General features: G+C 37.2%; 2 protein-coding genes across 8 annotated transcripts in view; both read right to left on the bottom strand.

The window, feature by feature from the left end:
* Positions 1-15374, bottom strand: part of Ccdc138 (coiled-coil domain containing 138) — a 35296-nt gene extending 19922 nt beyond the window's left edge. Inside the window, exons 1-10 of one of the 5 annotated variants that reach the window (XM_048352501.1) lie at positions 15185-15262; positions 13664-13718; positions 12658-12730; positions 12114-12231; positions 9403-9530; positions 7458-7642; positions 6340-6498; positions 4691-4810; positions 1525-1602; positions 1084-1191 (exon numbers count right to left, since the gene is read on the bottom strand). In XM_048352501.1, coding sequence (XP_048208458.1) covers positions 1084-1191; positions 1525-1602; positions 4691-4810; positions 6340-6498; positions 7458-7642; positions 9403-9530; positions 12114-12166 — 831 coding nt within the window. In that variant the 5' untranslated portion in view covers positions 12167-12231; positions 12658-12730; positions 13664-13718; positions 15185-15262. Of the gene's footprint in view, positions 1-1083; positions 1192-1524; positions 1603-4690; positions 4811-6339; positions 6499-7457; positions 7645-9402; positions 9531-12113; positions 12232-12657; positions 12731-13663; positions 13719-15184 lie in introns of all 5 variants that reach the window. The other 4 variants (XM_048352503.1, XM_048352499.1, XM_048352500.1 and 1 more) reach the window with 4 other exon arrangements.
* Positions 15375-15935: 561 nt separating this feature from the next.
* Rgpd4 (RANBP2 like and GRIP domain containing 4) overlaps positions 15936-21375 on the bottom strand; it is a 60862-nt gene continuing 55422 nt past the window's right edge. For all 3 annotated transcript variants that reach the window (XM_048352496.1, XM_048352497.1, XM_048352498.1), the window contains 3 exons: positions 19156-19429; positions 18715-19049; positions 15936-18340 (listed from right to left, as the gene is read on the bottom strand). In XM_048352496.1, coding sequence (XP_048208453.1) covers positions 18035-18340; positions 18715-19049; positions 19156-19429 — 915 coding nt within the window. In that variant the 3' untranslated portion in view covers positions 15936-18034. The remainder of the gene's footprint in view (positions 18341-18714; positions 19050-19155; positions 19430-21375) is intronic.

Below are 21375 nucleotides of genomic sequence, written 5' to 3'. Positions count from 1 at the left end.
ATGCACACATACTGTGTAATTCTACTGATTAACATACCATGTAATAAGGCTATTACTCAAGGATGGTGCTACAGTTTGCATGAGATGTCCCCTAAAACTCAAAGTTGACAGGCCGGGCTTTGGAGAAATGGTTAGATTATAAGGGTTCCCAACTAATCAATGGATAGGGCTGTAAATTAGGTGTATGAATTCAGGGATTCATCATTTGATGGCACTACTGGGAGACGGTGGGAACTTAGTAGGAGGAAGTAGGTCACTGAGGGCATGCTCTGGAAGGGTATCCCTGGCCCCATTCCTCCTCCTCTGCTTCCCGGCGGCCATCACTTCATGTGAAGTGCTCTGCTCTGCCCCTTGCTCTTCTGCCATTCCGCACTTCCCTCACTGCAGGCCCAGAAACATGGAGCCAACCAACCACTGGCTGAAACCTCGGAAACATGAGCTATTTCAAAATAAACTTTCTCTCCTTCAAGCTGATCTGCTTGGGTCTCAGTGATAATAAGCTAACCTAGGGCCATGTCCATTGAGCAGTACAAGCCTAGCTAGCTATGAAGGAAACCTAGGTGGGAGGGTGGTGATCCAAGGCTAGCCTGGGGAAAAAAACCATCCCTATCTGAAAAATAACTAAAGCCAAAAGGCCTGGGGGAGTGGCTGAAGCTGTAGCAGTGTGCCTGTCTAGCAAGCACAGAAGGGCTCAAACCCATAACCTTAAGTTCCTTTGGCCTGTCACTGTTACGGCACTGTACCTAAAACACAGTGGCAATATTGCTTTCCTTCTGAACAAAAGTATAATTTTATGGTAAATTATTTTGGTTATTATTACAGTGGATCCTTTTTTAGAAAAAAAAAAGAATTTTTCCTAAAAAAAAGAAAGATTAAAAAGCAAGAGAAAATTTCCTATTTTCCATTGGAGAAATTTTCAATCACGGGGGGGGGGGGGGGCGAGGGGGGAGGAAATGAGGGAGGAGGTAACAAGTAGAACAAGAAATGTACTCACTGCCTTTCATATGAATCTGTAACCTCTCTGTATCACACTTTGACAATTAAAAAATAGTTTAAAAAAAGAAATTTTCAATCACATCATACCTTAGAAGTTTTCGAAACTGGTACTTTTTCTTGTTTTAAACTTTTTACTTCATGAGTAGAATGGGAATTTCCTTTCAGCCTCTGTATTGTCATAAACTCATACTTCCTCTGCAACAGTACATACCCATGAATTAGAGAACAATTTATGAAAAGTAAACAAATAGGAAACCAAGTATTTTAATAACAGGTAATTTTTTTTTTGCCAGTTCTGGCGCGTGGACTCAGGGCCTGAGCACTGTCCTTGGCTTCTTTTTGCTCAAAGCTAGCACGCTACCACTTGAGCCACAGCACCACTTCTGGCCATTTTCTGTATATGTGGTGTTGGGGAATTGAACCCAGAGCTTCATGCATAGAAGGCAAGCATTCTTGCCACTAGGCCATACTCCCAGCCCGAAACCAAGTATTTTAAAAATCAACTTGGGAAAAGAGCTGACAATTTACCTGCAAGTTATCTAAACGTGCTTGCACTCTCTTAGCCTGAATCTCCATTTTCCTGTTTTCTTCACTTACTTCAGTTAGCTAGGGGAGGGAAAAGTTAGATTGCTCAATATAAACAAAATGGTGCATGCTAAAGGTTTCTCAGTCTATTATCTCAACTGGTCTACTTACACAAGCAAAATCTTAAAAAAGAGGCATTCGTGAACAAAGTAGGTCACAGCAAAAAAATCACCATTTTCCCCTGCAAACATGAATAGTGTCTAAGAAAGTTCATATATTTCTATGAAAACTTTGTAAGACTCCTGCAACTTGAAAAGCATATTTTCTACAATAAAAGCTTTATCAAACTAATACATGAAAAATATATTAGAAGCATGTATCCCAATAAGTTATTATTGAGATTATAATACACTACACAAATAAAATGGGAAAGACTAGCACCTTCACAATTTTGAGCCTTCCCACCAATAAATATAGCAAAGTCTTCAACCTGTTTAATTTTTATTTTCCTTTAATGTTTTGTAACTTCAGTCTTCTACATATTTTTAAAACACATTTTTCCTGGTAGTCAGTATTGTATGATGATATTATCTTTGATATTGTTCAATAATCTCAATTTCATACAGAGAAATGCATTTGATTTTCATACACTGAAATTACTTATGTATCTACAATACACTACATATAAAATATAATATATAATACATTGTAAATATATGCATGTTATAAATACTTATATACAATATATTCTTACATATAAGTATACAATTTATTTATAAAATGTTAAGAATTACATGTCATATGTTATACATATTTATATTATATTCCTAAATATAAATATAATTACATTACATATTAATGTTATATGTAGTGTATTATAAATATACAATATATTTGTATATATTTACATTTTATATCTTTATACATTTAAAACATGCTGTAAATATGTGATTCCAAATACATGTATATAATATTTTTATATTATATGCTTATGTATTTATAATATAGTGTATATATTATGCTTACAATATTATATATTGAAAGCAATTGAAATTACTTAGAGATTCTGCTAAATTTACTTATTAATCCTGAGACTTTCAGACAAACAACCAATAGCTAAGATCATATCCCAACTGTGGGAAACTATAAATAAATTCAGGAAATTATGACTGGAACAAGTTAAAAATAGGATATAGAGGTATTACTACCAAGGAGAAGATTCAAATAGCAAATAGATACAACAGTAAATCAAAGCAGAAGCGAAACGTATGGACAAAGACCTTGCTAAAGAATTCCAGGAGGCAAATTATCTCCAAGAGTCTTATATTTTAAAATTCACGTCTCCAAGTTCAATTCTATAATTTTTTAAGTGAATGAGTTTAGCTCAAATTCTGCCTATCTACTTCTCCTCATACAATATTAAGTAGACACATAATCATTCTTGTCTCTCTTTAAGCATACTCCCTCATTTTCACCTTTTAGACAAATACTAGCAGAAGGGACATTTAAAAAAAAAAAAGCGTGTGTGTGTTCATAGGTACTCAGGAGGCTGAGATCTGAGGATTGTGGTTTGAAACCAGCCCAGGCAATAAAGTCCACAAGACTCTCCAAAAAGCCAGAAGCAGAACTATGGCTCAGGTGTGTGCCTTGAACACAAAAGCTCAGGGATAGCACTCAAGCCCCGAGTTCAAGCCCCAGAATCAATACAAAGAAAAAACAAACACAACAAAACAATAACAAAAATACATCTGATATGTAATTTTAGAATTCTTCATTGGCCTACAATATATATACCGCTTACATTTGTAACTAATTACAGTTCAATGTTTTAACTTACTAATGCTAAACAAGGAAACATTTTTTAAGTTTAAAATTTTAATATTTATAAATTTAAAAATTTTTTACACGTGCTAAGTGATAGCAGTACTGACATTTTGTGATCAATAAACCACAAACTCAGGGGCTGGGAGTATGGCCTAGTGGCAAGAGTGCTTGCCTCGTATACATGAGGCCCTGGGTTTGATTCCTCAGCACCACATATCCAGAAAATGGCCAGAGGTGGCGCTGTGGCTCAAGTGGCAGAGTGCTAGCCTTGAGCAAAAAAGAAGCCAGGGACAGTGCTCAGGCCCTGAGTTCACGGCCCAGGACTGGCCAAAAAAAATAAATAAACCACAAACTCAAACTTACTACATAGAGTTTCTTTGTACAGAGACTCAAACAAGTAAACATTTAATAGCAATTATAGTCAGTATCAGAGCCAAAAATCAGTGCTTTTATGAATTCTCAGGATATTAGTTTTATTTTTCTTTTGCTTTTCTTTAATCTAAAGGTCATGTATTTAAATTTTTTCAAATTGCCAAACATATCATTTGTTTACCAAATATATTAAGAATCAAGAGCTTAAGAATATTTTATTAGCTAGATATGGTGGCTCATGTCTGTAATCCCAGTTAGTTGGGCGATTAAGATAATGGAAAACAGTGGTTAAAGGCCAGCCTGGGCAAAAAGTTTGTGAAACACATCTTAACCAATAAAAAACCAGGAATGGGGACACATGCATGTAATCCCAGCTCCCCCAGACATGTAAATAGGGAAATCACAGTATAGGCTAGTCTGCACAGACCATATTAAAAAAAAAATAATGAAAGCAAAAGGGCTAGGGGTGTTAATAAAGTGGTTGAGTGCCTGGCAAGTAAACACAAAGGCCTAGGTTCAAACCCCTGTCCTAAAAAGAAAAAAAAATCTTATTATTTATATTTACAAGTACTTTATAATAAAGCTAACAAAATGAGCCAAAATGAGCCAAGTACCGGTGACTCACGTCTGTAATTCTAGTTAATCCGAAGGCCGAGATCTAAGAAACGTCAGTTTGAAGCCAGCCTGGGAGAGAAAAATCCTAAGACTCTCCAACTGATCACAAAAAAAAAAAAAAGAAAAGAAAGCAAGAAGTTGAGCCATGGCTCAAGTTGTAGAGCAGCACTAGCCTTGAGCAAAAAATCTCAAGGACAGTGCCCTGAGTTCAAGTCTCAGAACCAGCGCATGCACACGTGCACACAATGAGCTGAAATTTGCTCTAGCTGACATATGTTCTAACACTGACTTATGATTTGTTAAATATAAAATACAATTCTTAGGTCTTACAGTTTTATACAAGTAAAAGAGGTCTTACCTGTTTTTTTAGATTATCATTCAATTCTTTGAGCGAATCAAAAGATGATCTCAGTCTCTTGCTTTCTTTAGTCCTTTCCTTAAGAACTTCAGTTAAATGTTCAACTTCTGCACCATGTTGCTAATGGGGGGGAAAAATCTAAAAATTACGTAAGGTTCTAGATCACCAACACTACAGAAGCGGTCTATAGATATAAACAGGGGACAGCACTCCCTGATCTGTGTAAGGGACTAAGTTTGTTTCCCAGCATCACAAACAAAAAATCTACTATAAAAATCTGGAGGAACAAACTTTAAGGGGAGAGATTTGTTTGTTGTTTCCTTTTCTCTCTAAGTTTTATCCCAGTGTGCCCCCTAACCTAAGCAAATGGAACAAAAGCTTCTGACAGAGAAACTAGGAAAGCAGAGATGGGAAGAATCTCAGAAGTGAGGCTCAGGAAGAGGACCCCCTTGCTTTGTTGTGTGTGGAACTGGATATCAAGCTCACATCTGTCCTGTGCTGCTGATGTTCAAGATGGACAATTGCAGAGCAGGCTCTTAAAAAGAACTGATTGATTAGAAAACTGTTGCTAGTCTCAGACTAACCTGTAAGTGACCTCTGAAAGCTGACCTGAGATGGGTACCATGACCCATAGAAGCTGAAAAAGAACTGTGACCTAAACCTACTTGAGCTGAATAAATGCTTTAGATAATAATAGCAATATTGCACAGAGGATTATAACTGGACACAATCTATACAACATAACTTCCAAAAGACTTCAAATAAAATTTAAAAATTGCTGGACATATAATGAACAAAAAAATGTAATTAAGTATAAAAAAAACAACCAAATCAACAGATATGAATTCTGAGATGCCCCAGATGGTGAGTTAACTGATCTCCATAAGGTAAGTGGAAAAATAGAAATTCTTATTAGAAAAAACAAAACAAAACCTGAAGTTAAAGAAGAACAGAAATTACCCAGTCTGAAAAACTCAGAAGAAAAAAGACAGAAAAAGAACAGTGCCTTAGCTATCTGTCATAGCAAAAGAACGAAACATATGACTCACTGGAGAACAACAACAACAACAACAAAAAAAACAGAGAAAAAAGTAATTAGGACAGAAAAATTATTTGATAATATATTAGCTGAAAATTTCCCAAAAAAGACATAGATTTATAAAATTGAAAGGCATAGTAAGTCACAAATAAAGGCTAAACTCAAAAAAAATAGCAGAATACATAATGAATGAACTGCTGCTGAAACCAACTTAAAGAAAAATCACAAAACAATTCTATCTACATAACATTCTGAAAAGGCAGAACTATCAGGACAGGAAATTAAAGGATATTATAGGGGCCAACTGGGACACTGAACTGCATATTCAGTGTGATTATTCAAACAGCATTCTTTTTCTGGAATGATAATTGCATGGAGAGTGTCCCTATTCTTAGGAAATATATGCTAAAGTATTTCAGGACACTATAGCATGATTCTCTAAGTTACTTTCAGATGGTTCAAACAATTAGGTGTGTGGGTGAGAGAAGAGGAGAGAAAGAAGAACCAAATGCAGGAGAAAAAGAAGCAAATGTGGCAAAATGGTAATGATTAGTGAATCTAAGAAAAAAGGAGAAATCACATTACTCTAAAATCAATCATACATAATTACCTCCTTCATAATTTGAAATCTTGTAAGAACTTCATCTTCAACACCTTTAATTTTACTCAATGCATTTTCATGTCTGAAAAGCAATTGTTCTCTTTCTACTAAAAAGCGTTCTCGCTTTTGAAGTTCTTCAGCAAATTTCTGTTGTGCTGTGGTTTCACACTAGAGCAAAATATAAACAATTTTTCAAGTAAATTCACAAATTCTGCAAATTGTGCTTTTCCCACTGACACTGTGATCTAATCAAAGTTTTCAGCAATACATTAATACCGCAGGGAAATGTAGTAGTTTAAATTCCTTGTTCTACTTCAACTTCATGGTCCACACTATTTTATTATACACTCTACTTATGTCTATTCCCTTACCTTCATGACTTCATATCATCTTGTCTGGAAGATTCTGGGCCTACATAAATAAACTGACCATGTTCCCTACCCAAACGATAAGAGTGATAAGATAGTACTTAGATACTATTGGAGAAAAAACATACATCTTGAAAAGTGGTACCACTGTGAATTCATCATTTCACTTGTCTACTGAGTTCCAAATATAGTCCAGAAATCTTGGGGCTGGAATCTGGCCTAGTGGTAGAGTGCTCACCTCGTATACATGAAGCCCTGGGTTCGATTCCCCAGCACCACATATATAAATAAAAGCCAGAAGTGGCGCTGTGGCTCAGTGGTAGAGTGCTAGCCTTGAGCAAAGAGAAGCCAGGGACAGTGCTCAGGCCCTGAGTCCAAGCCCCAGGACTGGCAACAAAAACAAAACAAATAAACAGAAATCTTTAGTATATTTTTATGGTCAACTATTTCTCCCTTACTCTGTATACTGTCAATTTCAAACCTTTTCTACTCTTTACTAATTTGAACACAACACACAAGCGCACATACATCACTGTCTATGAATGGCTTAGTCTATCATTTCAGAGAAAACTAAAGACAACATGTGTCCCTAGACTAAAAGGTACATACAACTTTCTCCTTCCCCACATTACAAAGGAATGCCCAAGATCTTATTGCTCTAAGCCCTCTTAAAATGCAACACCTTACGTTCAAATATTGCAAATGCTTAATCTAGGACATAAACACTTCTAAATTCTCAATTTCATATTTACTTCTTACCTGCAGTTTCTGGTGTATTTGAAATAATTCATCATATATCTGATTTACATGATGTGGAAGTATGCTGTGCCTATTTGATGATGCTTTAGATGTTGCAGAGCTGACATGTTTCAAAGGAGAGTCATTGGCATCACTACAGCATTCAGCCTGAGATCTTGATGAGGCCACATTAGTTGGCAGGGCAACTGCAAAAGTTTTAAATATTCTCAGAGTAATCTTCAGGAAGAGGTGCTTTAAGTAAAAATTACAGTATGGTTAAAGAGTAGAAAGGAAAAGGAATGATGTAGCAAAAATGGTGAAAATGTAACACTTAGAAAACCTGTATAGGGTATAAAGAAAATCTTAGCACCTTGTACAACTTCTCTTCTTTTAATGGATATGAAAAACATGCAAGTATTGAAAGGCTAGACCAAGAAATGAAAAGTTACTTCTGAAATCTCTATCATGCTAGGTGTAGTGGCTCATGCTTCTAACACTAGCTACTTGGGAAGCTGAGATCTATAGATTGACTCAAGTCAGGACAAAAAGTTTATAGACACCCAAATCAAGCAATAGCTAGATGTTAGGAACACATCTTTTATCCTAGCTATATGGAAGAAAAAAATAGAATTCAAGTTGGATAAAAAGCAAGACCTTATTTGAAAAATGATGAAAGCAAAAAAGACTGGAGGCATAGCTCAAGTGGTAGAGCACCTGCCTAGCAAGCGCAAGGCCAAATTCAAATCCTGGTACTGCCAAAAACAGAAAATCTCTTGTTTTATTTTCCCCTCCTCCTAAACCAAATTAACTCTTAATCCAATTATAGTGCAAATCATTGCCTTAAATTTCCACTGTTTACATCACATATCACAAACACCTGTTTTGCCTATTTTAAAAACCTATGTAATGGTTATAATTATGGTATTTCTTTTTTATATCTGTATTTTTATTATCTCCAAGTATTGAATAAAGGGGATTCAATTTAACAAATCAGTTTGAGTTCAATGCATCTATTTATGAATACAAGATTCACTATGCAATTTCTTTATGTTCTTTAAAATCTATATGGGTGAGTTAAGCACCAGTGGCTCACACCTGTAATCCTAGCTGTTGAGGAAACTGAGATCTGAGGATCACGGTTTGAAGTCAGATGAGCAGTAAAGTCATGAGACTCCTATCTCCAATTAACCAGCAAAAAGCCAGAAGTAGAGCTGTGGTTCAAATGGTAGAACACCAGCCTTAAGGGAAAAACTAAGGAACAGTGCCTAGGCTGTGAGTTCAACCCTAGTACCAGGACACACATACAAACAGTTAAAAAGAAGACCTGTTCAGTGTTCTATTTGCCTCACCAGTTCCCAACTCACTAATACCTGGCCTGAGCACCCTTATTTGTCAACTTTAAATACATTCAATTTATTTTATGCTTCCAGTAGAAAAAAATCAGTGGGAAGCAAAGTCCAGACTGAATTAATATTGGTAATCCTCCAATGCTGCGACCAATGTGGTAGAGGGGATGCAAGAAAAGGGGGAAAGGGGAAATGAATGTGTGTATACGAAAGGGTAACTTGTGTTCCAAATTCTGCAGGCCAATCCAAAGGGCAATGGACACACTCTTATGTAGTCAGAGATGCTACGAGTTCAGTGCTAAGAGTAGTTTCTTAAAATATTAGCACTAGACAGATACGATCACAATCTTTTCCTCTCTTCAACACGAAAAAGAATTGAAAACATCATAAAAGTACTGAGTTAACTGTTAACTTACTTTGCTACACTGATAATCTAAGTGTACAAATGGAAAACATTTTTATTTCATGCTCTAGTTTAATAACATAGTAACAAACTTGTGTCTTATAAAAATTCAGAACACAAACTATGTAGAATTAGTCCTAAGAACTGTAAGTTATTACTATGAAGTAAGCCTTATGCACTCTAGCAAAATTACCATTTAAATAAATATTTCTTTTACCTTTCTCTATTTCTTTAGAAGATTCCTTGGTTATTTTGGAAGTACTAGCTCTACGACTGCTCTTAATTAACTCTTCTTCTGTTTCCTGTTTCCTCGAATCATGAAAAGAATTCAGGTCATCATCTAGGCTTTAAAAAAAATGTCTATGACAAAAGTCTGGAAATTACAGCACTTGAAAAAGATAAAATTGCGTTTTCAAATATTAACAGCTTACTGAGAAAAAATTCCAAATGCAAAAAATGAACATGTAAAATGTAAAAATGAAGTCATTAATTCTCAAAAACCAGCATCATTGCACATTTTCTATACATTAAATAGACCTAATTTAAAACTATATATACCTGTACAATCCTCTGCAGCAGCCAAGCCCTTCTTTTTCATTCCCAATAATTGAGTGATATGGACATAACGGGTATTATCTATTATTAGTTAAAGATTTAATATTTAACATGAGGAAAAGGAACACTAGAGAAGTCATATAACCGACAAATGATATAAAAGGGAACAGAACTATAGAATCCCAGGTGTTCTCTCCAAAAACAATCTCAAAATTGAAATTTCTAGAGAAGCACTGTTTTAAAGGAATATAAAATACAATCTATATAGGTAATTTAAAATTTTCTGATAACATAAAAAGAAACTTTATTTTTAAGTGCTAAATGAAACAGTAATAACAACAGCAGCTAATATATGAACACATCAGTACATAATGGGCACTGTTCAGTGTTGTACATAAATTCTTCAATAAAATTGTATTTAACCCAATACAACTAAAATGCTATCGTTTCGTCATTGAATGATTATAGAAATTATTATGATTTATATAGGAAATGTCCCTCAAGGTCTCGTGCGTTCAAGTTTCGGTCTCCAGCTGGCGGATCTAATCACCGAGAGCTGACTGAACCATAAGTGCAACAGGACTTCACCAATAGTTTAATCCATTCATGTGACCAAACTCATCAAGGGTGTATCGTGCCCTGGCAAGACACTGTCTCTTCTTTTTATTTCTGTCTCTTCTTTCTCCCCGCTCTTGCCCTCCACCCTTATCTCCCCTCTTCTCCCATCCCTACTCTGTCTAGTTTCTAGGAGGCGGCAAGCTTCTGCTCCACCCAATTGAGCCAACTGACCATGGCTACACCATGGATGTAGCCTCTGAAACCATGAGCAAACCCTTCCTCTATGTCCAATATTTTGCCACAGCCAAAAAAAAACGAATACAAGATCTTTTATATTCTATCAAACATGCTGTGTTTTTTTGTTTATTTGTTTGCCAGTCCTGGGGCTTGGGCTCAGGGCCTGAACCACTGTCCCTGGCTTCTTTTTGCTCAAGGCTAGCATTCTACCACTTGCGCCACAGCACCACTTCTGGCTTTTTCTGTATATGTGGTGATGAGGAATCGAACCCAGGGCTTCATGCATGCAAGGCAAGCACTCTACTGCTGAGCTATATTCCCAGCCCAAGCATGCTGTTTCTGGAACCCAGAATGTATTTTACACATATAGTATACCTCAATTCAAATCAGGTACTTTTCAAGTAATAAATAGATACATGTGTTTTGTAGCTCCTGTTAGACAATATGCTTCTAGACTAGGTCATAATTAGGGATTGTGAAAATACCCAATTATATGAAGATCTCCATAGTCCTAAACTTTAAAATTATAAAAAAAAAACTTTAAAATTATAATTTGGAATTACACTCAAATAGTTAAGAAAAATAAAACAAATTATAACACTGTAGAACATAGCAAAATAATTCTCATAAATACAAAATAATTATTTTAAAGAGATTTTCATGTTCCTTACCCTATAATCAATATAGCTTCTTTCCAAGTCTTGGATATAGATTATCTTGTAAGTGCTAAATGAAACACTAACATTAACAACTACCAGCACTGTCCAAAATTCAAAGTGTTCAAAAAGACAATTTGTTCACAAAAATTCAAGCTCCCATACATCCTTATACCAACAATTCATATTTTAGTCTTAATTATCTTCTTTCCATAATCATATCAATATTTCAAATGATATATTCATACACCTTTATGGTTTCACATTATTTCAAAAACACACAGCATTTCTTCTGCCACATACTGATGTCACTAAATAATATTCAATTAAAAATTTATTTCAGCCAGGCACTGATAGCTCATGTGCTATAATCCTAGTGACTCCGAAAGCTGAGATCTGCGGATCACGGCTGAAAGCCATTCCAGGCAGGAAAGTTCCTAAGACTATAAATTCCAATTGACCACCAAAGAGCTGGAATCAGAGCCATGGCTCAAGTGGTAGAGCACTAACTAGCCTTGAGAAGGAAAAGCTAATGGACAGCGCCCATGGTCTGAGTTCAAGCTCCAGCAGACACTCAGGGAGGCAGGCGCACTCATGTCTACACACGCGCACACGCGCACACACGCACACACACATTCTCAGGCACACACATGCACAGGCACAGGAACATCCACTCCCCCTCCCCCACACGTTATTTCACTTCTGTTCCCATTGTTTTTATACTGATTTTATCTGTAGATATTACAGTTCTATTTCGCAGCTTCCAAGACTAACTCTATAAAATCAATAAATGAGTCTCTTTAGCTATTCAGTGGGATCTAGACTGCTCGCATTTCCTCTCAAGGAAAGGAGGAGCACATAAACAATCTACCCATTCCCTTTATTTGGAAGGCAGTAACAGTAAGAATTCAGGATACTTTACCCATTGACATTTAAGCGTTTGAATGAACTGCAAAAAGGTGTTGAGTAATTCATTCTTTCATCTGAATAACATCTTAATGAACCACTTTTATCTCCAGAAGAGTAGATATCTAAATCATCTGTCAATTAAAAAAAATACTGATATCAACTAATTCATTCGTCTCCTAAAGATACTAACATCACTGAATGACTTATGTGCATGTCTCCCTAATTTAAGCATACAGATCAGACATCAATTTTTATACTTATACAGTACGTCATTGATTATTAAATGCTTTTTCCATTATTGCCTTATTTGACCCTGTGAAGCAAGTAAAATAGGTGCCTTTAATCTTATCCTATAGGAAAATAGAGTTGTGATTTGAGGCGAATCCAGGTTAAAACTAGTAAGAGTCTATCTGAAAGTCACACAAAAAGCAAAAGGACCAAGGCTGTGGCTAAAGCGGCAAAGTACTTGCCAAGCTTTAGATCCAAGGTCAATCTCTAGCAAAAAAAAAGAAAAAGAAAGAAAAAAAAATCCAAATGGTTGGCATGATGGTGCTCACCTGCAATCCCGCACTTAGCAGGCTGAGTCAAGATGACTGCAAGTTGGAGGTCAGCCTAGGCCACATACAAACACTGCCATTAAATAAAAATTAAAATTAAAAAAAAAAGATTAAAATTTCAAAATGAAATAAGCTTAGGAAAAATACGAGAATAACCTAATCAACCACCTGATAAACCGGGTCTGTCTGTGTTGGTACTAGGGCTTGAACTCAGGGCCTCAAGATCTCCCCAGGATTTCTCCACTCACATCTAGTGCCTGACCACTTGAGTCACACCACCACTTCCAGTTCTTTGCAGGTTAATTGAATCTGGCTCCTAGCCCTCAAATCGCAGTCTCCTGAGAAGCTAGGATAATAGGCCTGAGCCATTATTGTCCAGATCTGTGAACTTTTAAAGGTACTCTTTCTGTTTTAATTCTCCTAGCATTTAATGATTAATATGTTTTACTATGTGAAAAAAAATCACTTACAAGTATTAGCAAAGTAGTATATTGAGATTTAATACATATTACCATAGCAGATTACCAAAGACATTATTAACTAACCTAAACCTACATTACAATTCTTTTCCAAGTACATGTACTTGATTTAATCCCTCTTATAATGGAACAATTATTATCTTAATAACTCAGTAGAATTTATGCTTAAAATAGCAATCAGTTTTCTTTACCCAATATAGTACAATTTTTAACATCTTCAAAAGAGGACATTATCCGTTGTGAATGTAACTCAGAAGTAGAGCACTCATCATGCCTAACATGAGGGTGGCCTTGTTGAACCCCACCCTTGGGGAGTATATAGTGTAATTGAAAAGCCAATTTATACAAAAGAAAAGACCTTATTAAATTTGATTTTTAAAGACATCTTACACATTAATTTCCAAAATCTTGATTGCTACTATCTTATCACCAGATTAAAGACAGTAGCACAAGATATCTATCACTAACCATAACAAAAAAAAATTTTTGTCTCAAATTGAGTTTGTTAAAACACTCAAATCTCTTACCTGGGGAGATCAGAGATCTTCTATATTTAGCCTGATCAAAATTTGAAAAGTCATGCTAAAAAAAAAGGGAGAGAGAGAGAGAGAGAGCCATACTTAATTTATATGAAAGAATGAATTTATTCTCTCAAAATATTTTCCACAAATTCTATGTCAATTACAAAGGTTAGCATGGAGACATATAGTGGGTACCACCATAAGGAAGTGATCACTACTAAGAACAATAACAAAGCAAGCCAACCTCATGTACCTTTTGATTCATGAGACCAACCCAAACTTAACTGTATTGTATTCCTACCAAAAATGTACCACCAGCCATGCTCCAATGGCTCACATCTGCAGTCCTAGCTGCTCAGAAGGCTGAGATCTGAGGATGGAGGTTCAAAGCCAGCCTTGGTGGAAAGTCTGTAAGATTTTTATCTCCAATTAACCACCAAAAATTTGGAAATGGAGCTGTGGCTCAAGTGGCAGATCATTAGTTAGCTTTGAGCAGAAAAAGCTCAGGGAGAGCACCCAAGTCCGAGTTCAAGCTATGGTAAAGACATATGTATGTACACACAGTATAATGAGCATCTACAAAAGATGAATCTATCAGGCAAATCCAAACTGAGAGCTATTCTAATAAATCAACTTAAAATTTGCAAAATTGTTATGTAAAACAAAGACTGGGAATATGTTGTAGGTTAAAGACTGCAAAAGAATCAAATGCAATATTTATTCTTGGATTTATTTTTATCTGCATCAATTTTTTTAAAAAAATGTACTAGTACTTGGGCTTGAAATCAGGCCTGGGTGCTGTCTCTTAGTTCTTCCAGTCCAAAGATAGTGCTCTACCACTTGAGCCACAGCTCCACCTCCGACTTGCGGGGGAGGAGGAGATAACAGTCTCATGGTCTTTAGTCTTGCCTTGGCTGGCTGTGAACTGTGATCCTCTGGGATCTCAGCGTCCTGGACAGCTAGGATTACAGGAGCGAGCCACCAGCACCCCACCAAAATGTTTTCTGAAAAGGAAAATTAGTATAATTTGAATATGAACTTAAGAGTACACTGTACTGTGGAAATGCTAGGATTCCTGAAAATATATTAGTACTTATAAGAGAGAATGCGCATATTCCTAGGGCAAACTTATTTACATTTAGGGGCAAAGGAGCCAGTAAATTCCCCTCAGAGGGTAAACTATGTGGATGCAGAGAAGCCGGTAGGGCAAAGGTGGCAAAATGTTAACTGGTAAATGCAAGTGATGGCTAGAAAAGTTGGTAATAACTTCAAAGTAAACAGCCTTGTTTTCTGCATTTCGCTCACATCACTCCAGCACATTTCCCACAGTGTCACCCGGTGCTTTTGCGGTCGGTCTCGGGAAGTCCGTGGTGCCGGGATTTCTCCCGAGAGGGAAGGCAAGGCTTCCCCGGGCGTGTGTCAGATCCGCGGCCCGGGTCCCGCCAGGGCAGGCCCGGAGAGCCGACGAGGCGGAGGCGAAGCCTTCAGCACAGCCACGACCCACGAGACGCCCGCCCTCAGCCTCACCTCGCTGGCACAGCTGCCCCCAAGTCCGTACTGGCTTTTGAGACGCTCCACAACTAAATCTTGTCCAGGAGGCTTGACCAACCTCGGCTCCATGGCTCGCCCGGGCATCCGCGGTCTCCACGGGAACTGCTTTCAAACGCGCTACGCGTAGCGGAGGGGCGGAGCTCGCGCCACGCAGCGCGTCACGGCGCACTGGCCACGCCCCCTGAGGGCGGGGACAGGCGAGCTGCGGTGCGTGGCGGCGAGCAGCGCAAGGAGCGACGACGTACTGGAGCGCCAGGAACACCCCCACTACCCCGCCCGTCTCGGCGGTTCACGCTTCGCCAGGCAGGGGGGTTGGTTCCGCGGCCACGGGGCGAGGCTTCCCGAGTCCCCCCCCACCCCCCGTCTTTCCCGCAGACTGCTCGGTCCCCCAGCGGATGACCTCCTAAGTGACCAGTGCCTTTCCTGCTCCCCGGGCCGCGCTGCCCACCCCGAGGGGGCCAGGTTGGTGCCACCGGAAGACAGGCCTGGACCCCAACTGCAGTGTGCTGGCCCAAGCACCCACCTACCAAGTTGCTTTGGTGCGCTTTGCCGGTTAACTCCCAGTCGTTTCCAGAGTGTAATGGGGTACTTAAAGGTATTAGGAACTCAACTGCTTAAGAAAACATCCACTTTGCTTTTAAAGGGGGGGGCATTCCTCAGCACCGACGGGGCCCGGTCTTCTTAGGTAGCTTATCAACCTAAGAACTTAAAAGAGACTAGGGGAACAATTGTTCAGACACTTTAATCTTTGATTCATACATTCCACATTTGTGGTAACCCCATTTCTGAGTTCTCTCTACTAACAGATTGTCTGGATTGCTCTTTAAATACACAAATGTACTAATCTCATTAGGAGATCAATTCTTTAGCAGGTGGATGGACGGCAAAGGTTCTCCCTAAAATGTATTTAATACAGTGCATTTTACTATAAAGTATTACTTAAAATGCATGAACAGTGAATTACTTTATCTTTAAGTAGATTTTAATGAAATAATATAAAATCCAGCCAGTTTGAAAAAAATACATTATCAACGTTAGGTTTATACCATGTTAGCGATTAACAAACAAATCACAAAGTTGTTTCCTGAAATGTGACACAAAGATGTTTGTTCCTATAAATGCTTCAAGCTGCTTTTAATCATCTTTGGAATACTAATACCAGAAAAGTCAGTTTACACATCACCTCATCAAATTTTTGGCTAAAGTTTTTAAAGCTTTTTAATTAATAAATTTAATAATTTAGGATAGCATAAAATCTGTAAAACATCTCTTTAAAAAACATTTGCTTTTACTTAGAATTTATTCTAAATCATAATGGTATCAACCCATCTCAGCCGAAGTTTACAATACACTTTTTTTTTACATCCATTTACATTACATAGGTTTCCAAAGAAGCCAATTCTAAACACTAAATGTGCATATATGCAATCCACCATTCTCTTTGAGGTTCAGGTAGTTCCACAGATACACTTGGAGTAGTTATTTCAGGAATCTAGGCTTTGTGGCTAAGATGATTTACCAAAGGTATTTCCCATCACTAGCTGCACAGACCACACATCCTATCATCTCACTGGTAGTTGAACAGATATCCACTAAACTCTATTAAACAGGAATAATCCTCATTGGCTTTCCTCACTAAACAAAATGAGGTATTTCCACTGGAAATAAGAGGAGAGCAAAAGGGAGTCAATATCCATGATTGCAATATAGAAATTTTTGTGCTGTCTAGATTCTTTGCAGTTCTACATTGGGAATGCCAGTAGGAATATCCTCTTTAATTTGATCAACTTTTGACACAGCCATTTCCAATACCTTTTTGGTGCTCATCAAACTTGTGAAAATTATGTGGAAGTCTGTGTTTTAGTGACTTTCATTGTCCTCCTTACTCTATGTATAGTACTAGAATGAACAGACAACTAGATGCACAAATAATGATTTTTTAAAGTATCATAGCTATTATCAATTATCACTTTATTTCTGCTACAAAATTCACCAGAAAAAGGTACTGCAACAATCTAATATAATGCAAATCTTTAACCAAAGAATGTGGTATAGACCTTGTAAAAATATTCGTACTTTATCACAATAACTAGGGAAAAATTCCGTTCTATTATCAGAATCAAGCTGAAGTTTCTGAGGTAGTAGAGACAGATGACAGTAAAGTATAAAACAAAACAAAAAAATTAAAATGTAAAAATCAATACCTTCAAGAGAGCACAGGAAGCTACATGTTTTAAGAAAAGAGGATACTCTATTTAAAAGTTAATTTGTACCTATACAGGAGGCATAAAGATTACAGAAGAGCACTTTGGTTAATTCTCTACCCTTCTGTGACTCTACTCATTTATAAATGAGTCTCTATGCACAAATGAGCACAATAGTTAAGATTACCAAATATATTTCAGATCTAAAATAAAATTATCCAAGTTATGGTCCCTTTATTCAAATGGTAGGTATATTCATGCAGGAAGTCCCAGTTCTTAAAAAGGAATGAAAACTGCATATATCATATTCCTTCAATAGTCTGGGAAGGTCTATATTGCTTTTAACAAGATTAGTATTATCCATTTTAATACAATTATGTCAGGAGTACATAAACACAAGTACACCTGAAATACACCAGTGTTTGAACTTTTATTTCACACCATGCAAAGTCAATTATAACACATTAAAAAGTGACAACAGCTATAAGCTGCAATTTTACATTTATACACTGGAAACGTCCATTTTCAAAAGCTGAACATAATTACCATGTTTTTTTAACAGTTAAGCTTCAATTCAACTGCTTATATAGATAAAATTTACTATGAGAAACAATGATTTTTCTTATAGCTGTCCACATTCTGTGATACTAATTCTTCCACTAACAGACCCCTTGGGAGAGCCAAATGATTCTATCTTTTTCACAACATCCATGCCATCCTTAACAAACCCAAATACTACATGCTTAAAGTCCAAATGTTCTGCTTTTTTCAGTGTTATAAAAAATTGAGAATTATTAGTATCCCGGCCTCTATTAGCCATGGAAAGTAAGCCAGGACCAGTGTGTTTCACAATGAAGTTTTCATCTTCAAATTTATCTCCATAAATGGACTTTCCTCCAGTTCCATCATGTTTGGTGATATCTCCCCCCTGGAGAGGAAAAAAAAATTTCAAGAAGTAAGAATCCTGAGTTAAATATTAGTACACAAACAGCATCAATATGGGATAAATTCTCAATATCTGGCTTCTTATACAAATGCAATTTGATAACTAAAAAATATTTATTTTCGAAAGATAAAAAATAAAAATATCTTCTCCCTATTCTCAATCTCTAGCAACCACAAGTATTAGAAATTTGAATCAGTATTGACAAAGGATGTTGCATAGCGATGCTAAGTGTTCTATGAAAAAGCTAGAGAAATCAAAATAAAACACCATAATGAGATCAAGAAGAAACAGTGAAATTTGCCAATTTAGTGTAACTCTTTCAGGCTTCAAAATTATGACACATAGTTTATACTTACTTGGCAAACAAAATCTGGAATTACTCTGTGAAAAATGGAATTCTTGAAACCAAAGCCCTTCTCTCCAGTACACAGTGCTCGGAAGTTCTCAGCAGTTAGAGGAACAATGTTTGAAAATAATTCCATGGTTATACGACCTAGAGGTTCACCATCCACACAGACATCAAAATATACCATAGGATTGGTCTCTTTTGATAATTCTGCTGCCAGGGATACCTGTCCTTTCTGAAGTTTCAATAAATTCTGTTGACATTCTTCAAATTTTTTCTTAAAGCACTCAGCCATTTCTTTTGTTTTAAACCTCACTGCAAGCTGTTCTATTTTTGCTTCTCCATCTATTGGGGGGAAAAAAAGTAATCTTAATAGTAAAATAATTTTTGTGACATTTTTTAAAAGTCCCAAAGAAAAGAAATAAGTAAACATTTAAGGGAAGAAACTCACCAGCATAATCAGAAGCAGTCCAAACTAAGGCATTATTTGAAGCATTTAAAGGTTTTAATTCCATTGTTTTGGTAATGAAATGATTTGCACACACTTTAAAGACTTGGTCTCTTCTCATCAGGATCCGGTAATAATTCTTCATTGTATGCCAAAGAATCTTTATGTCTCCAACACCACGTTCTTTCCATTGAGTGACATCTCTATCCCATCTATAAAGTTTGGCTCTTTCTTTAAATAAAATTTCTTCATCTTCTTCTCCAGATTTTACTTCTACCTATGAAAACAAATGAGTGAGATTAATAAATTGGTACTTATAATAAATGCTCAAATCCCACATTCTTTAACCTATTTTCTTTGTAATAAAACTAACAAGTTTGGGCTGGGAATATGGCCTAGTGGCAAGAGCGCTTGCCTCCTACACATGAAGCTCTCAGAACCCCAGAACCACATATATGGAAAACGGCCAGAAGGGGCGCTGTGGCTAGCCTTGAGCGGGAAGAAGCCAGGGATGGTGCTCAGGCCCTGAGTCCAAGGCCCAGGACTGGCAAAAAAAAACAAAAAACAAAAAACAAGTTGTGTGGTAATGTGGGAAATTATCCCAGAACTAGTAATACAGTTAATTTGGTTCAAGTAAAGCTCTGCTTTGTCACTGAATGTTTTTGTATTGTGCAGTATATTTTCCCTGAGGAAACAACCTCCTTTTCAGGTTAGAGGAGGCTTCAGAAGTCCTGGTTTGTTTTTCCATTTTGTTTTTGGCAGTACTAGGATTTGGAACCTACATCTTCTAGGGAGGTAATCTATCACTTGAACCACATGCCTAAAAGCAAACTATTTTTTTGTTTTGCTTTGTTTTTCAGCTAGGGTTGGGTTATCAAACACTTTGTCAAATGCTGACCTCAAACTACATCCTACCTATTGAACTTGCTCAGAAGCTGGAATCACAGGTGTGTGCCACCATGTAGGCTGAGTTTACGTCTGGCTAAATTTTTGTCAGGAATAACCTGTTAGTATTATTCTCCCAATCTCTGTTTCCTCAGTAACTAGGATTACCACTCAAGTTACCCCAACTGGCCCAGTACTGATTTTTGAAGGGAAGTATTTACTAATTGAAATTTTAAAATGAAGGGGGTGGGCTAGGGGCAGGGAAGGTGGAAGAACAATGAGGGAGGGGTTAACAAGTATGACAAGAAATGTACTCACTACTTTATGTATATAACTGTAACCCCTCATAAATTACCTTGGCAATAAAATAAATTTTTTTTTTTTTTTTTTTTTTTTTTTGGCCAGTCCTGGGCCTTGGACTCAGGGCCTGAGCACTGTCCCTGGCTTCTTCCCGCTCAAGGCTAGCAGCACTCTGCCACTTGAGCCACAGCGCCGCTTCTGGCCGTTTTCTGTATATGTGGTGCTGGGGAATCGAACCTAGGGCCTCGTGTATCCGAGGCAGGCACTCTTGCCACTAGGCTATATCCCCAGCCCCCAATAAAATAAATTTTTAAGTAAATTAAAAAATGATAGTTTCCTTGCCAAGGAAATTTGCAAATTGACTTCTGGCCTCCGAATTATATTACGAGAACAAAACATATCATAACAGCATATAAAAATGTTTCTTCGGAACAACTAAATAAAATCTTCAAGACAGCTGGGGACCACTGGCTATGCCTGTAATCCTAGCTACTCAGGGAGGATTTCGGCTCAAAGCTAGCCCTGACAGGGAAGTCCACGAGACTCTTACTTCCAATTAACCACCAAAAGTCCAGAAGCAGAGCTGTGGCTCAATTGGTAGAATGCTAGCCTTGAACTAGGGACAGCACCCAAGCCCTGGATTTAAGCCGAAGGACCAGCACAAAAACAAAACAACATCCTGTGGTTGTACCTACACTATCTCTGTAAGCTTATCTGAGTATATTGGAAATCATGTATACTGGTATTAGAACTAGGAAATTGAAAGGGAACACCAAAATTGAGAAACACAGGGGTAAAAAAAGAAAAACAACTACAAAAGCAATTACTTGCAAAACTGTTTGGTCTAAGTGAACTGAACACCTCATGGGGGGAAAGGGAAAGGAGGAGGGAGGGGGGTATGAGGGACGAGGTAACAGTACAAGTAATGTATCCAATGCCTAACGTATGAAACTGTAACCTCTCTGTACATCAGTTTGATAATAAAAATTTGAAGAAAAAAAAAAACACAACAATAACAAATCTTCAAAAGAAGGCTAA

The sequence above is a fragment of the Perognathus longimembris genome, chromosome 8 (genome assembly GCF_023159225.1).
Source record: "Perognathus longimembris pacificus isolate PPM17 chromosome 8, ASM2315922v1, whole genome shotgun sequence".
Classification (NCBI taxonomy): domain Eukaryota; kingdom Metazoa; phylum Chordata; class Mammalia; order Rodentia; family Heteromyidae; genus Perognathus; species Perognathus longimembris.
This window is presented reverse-complemented; position numbering and strand designations above follow the sequence as displayed.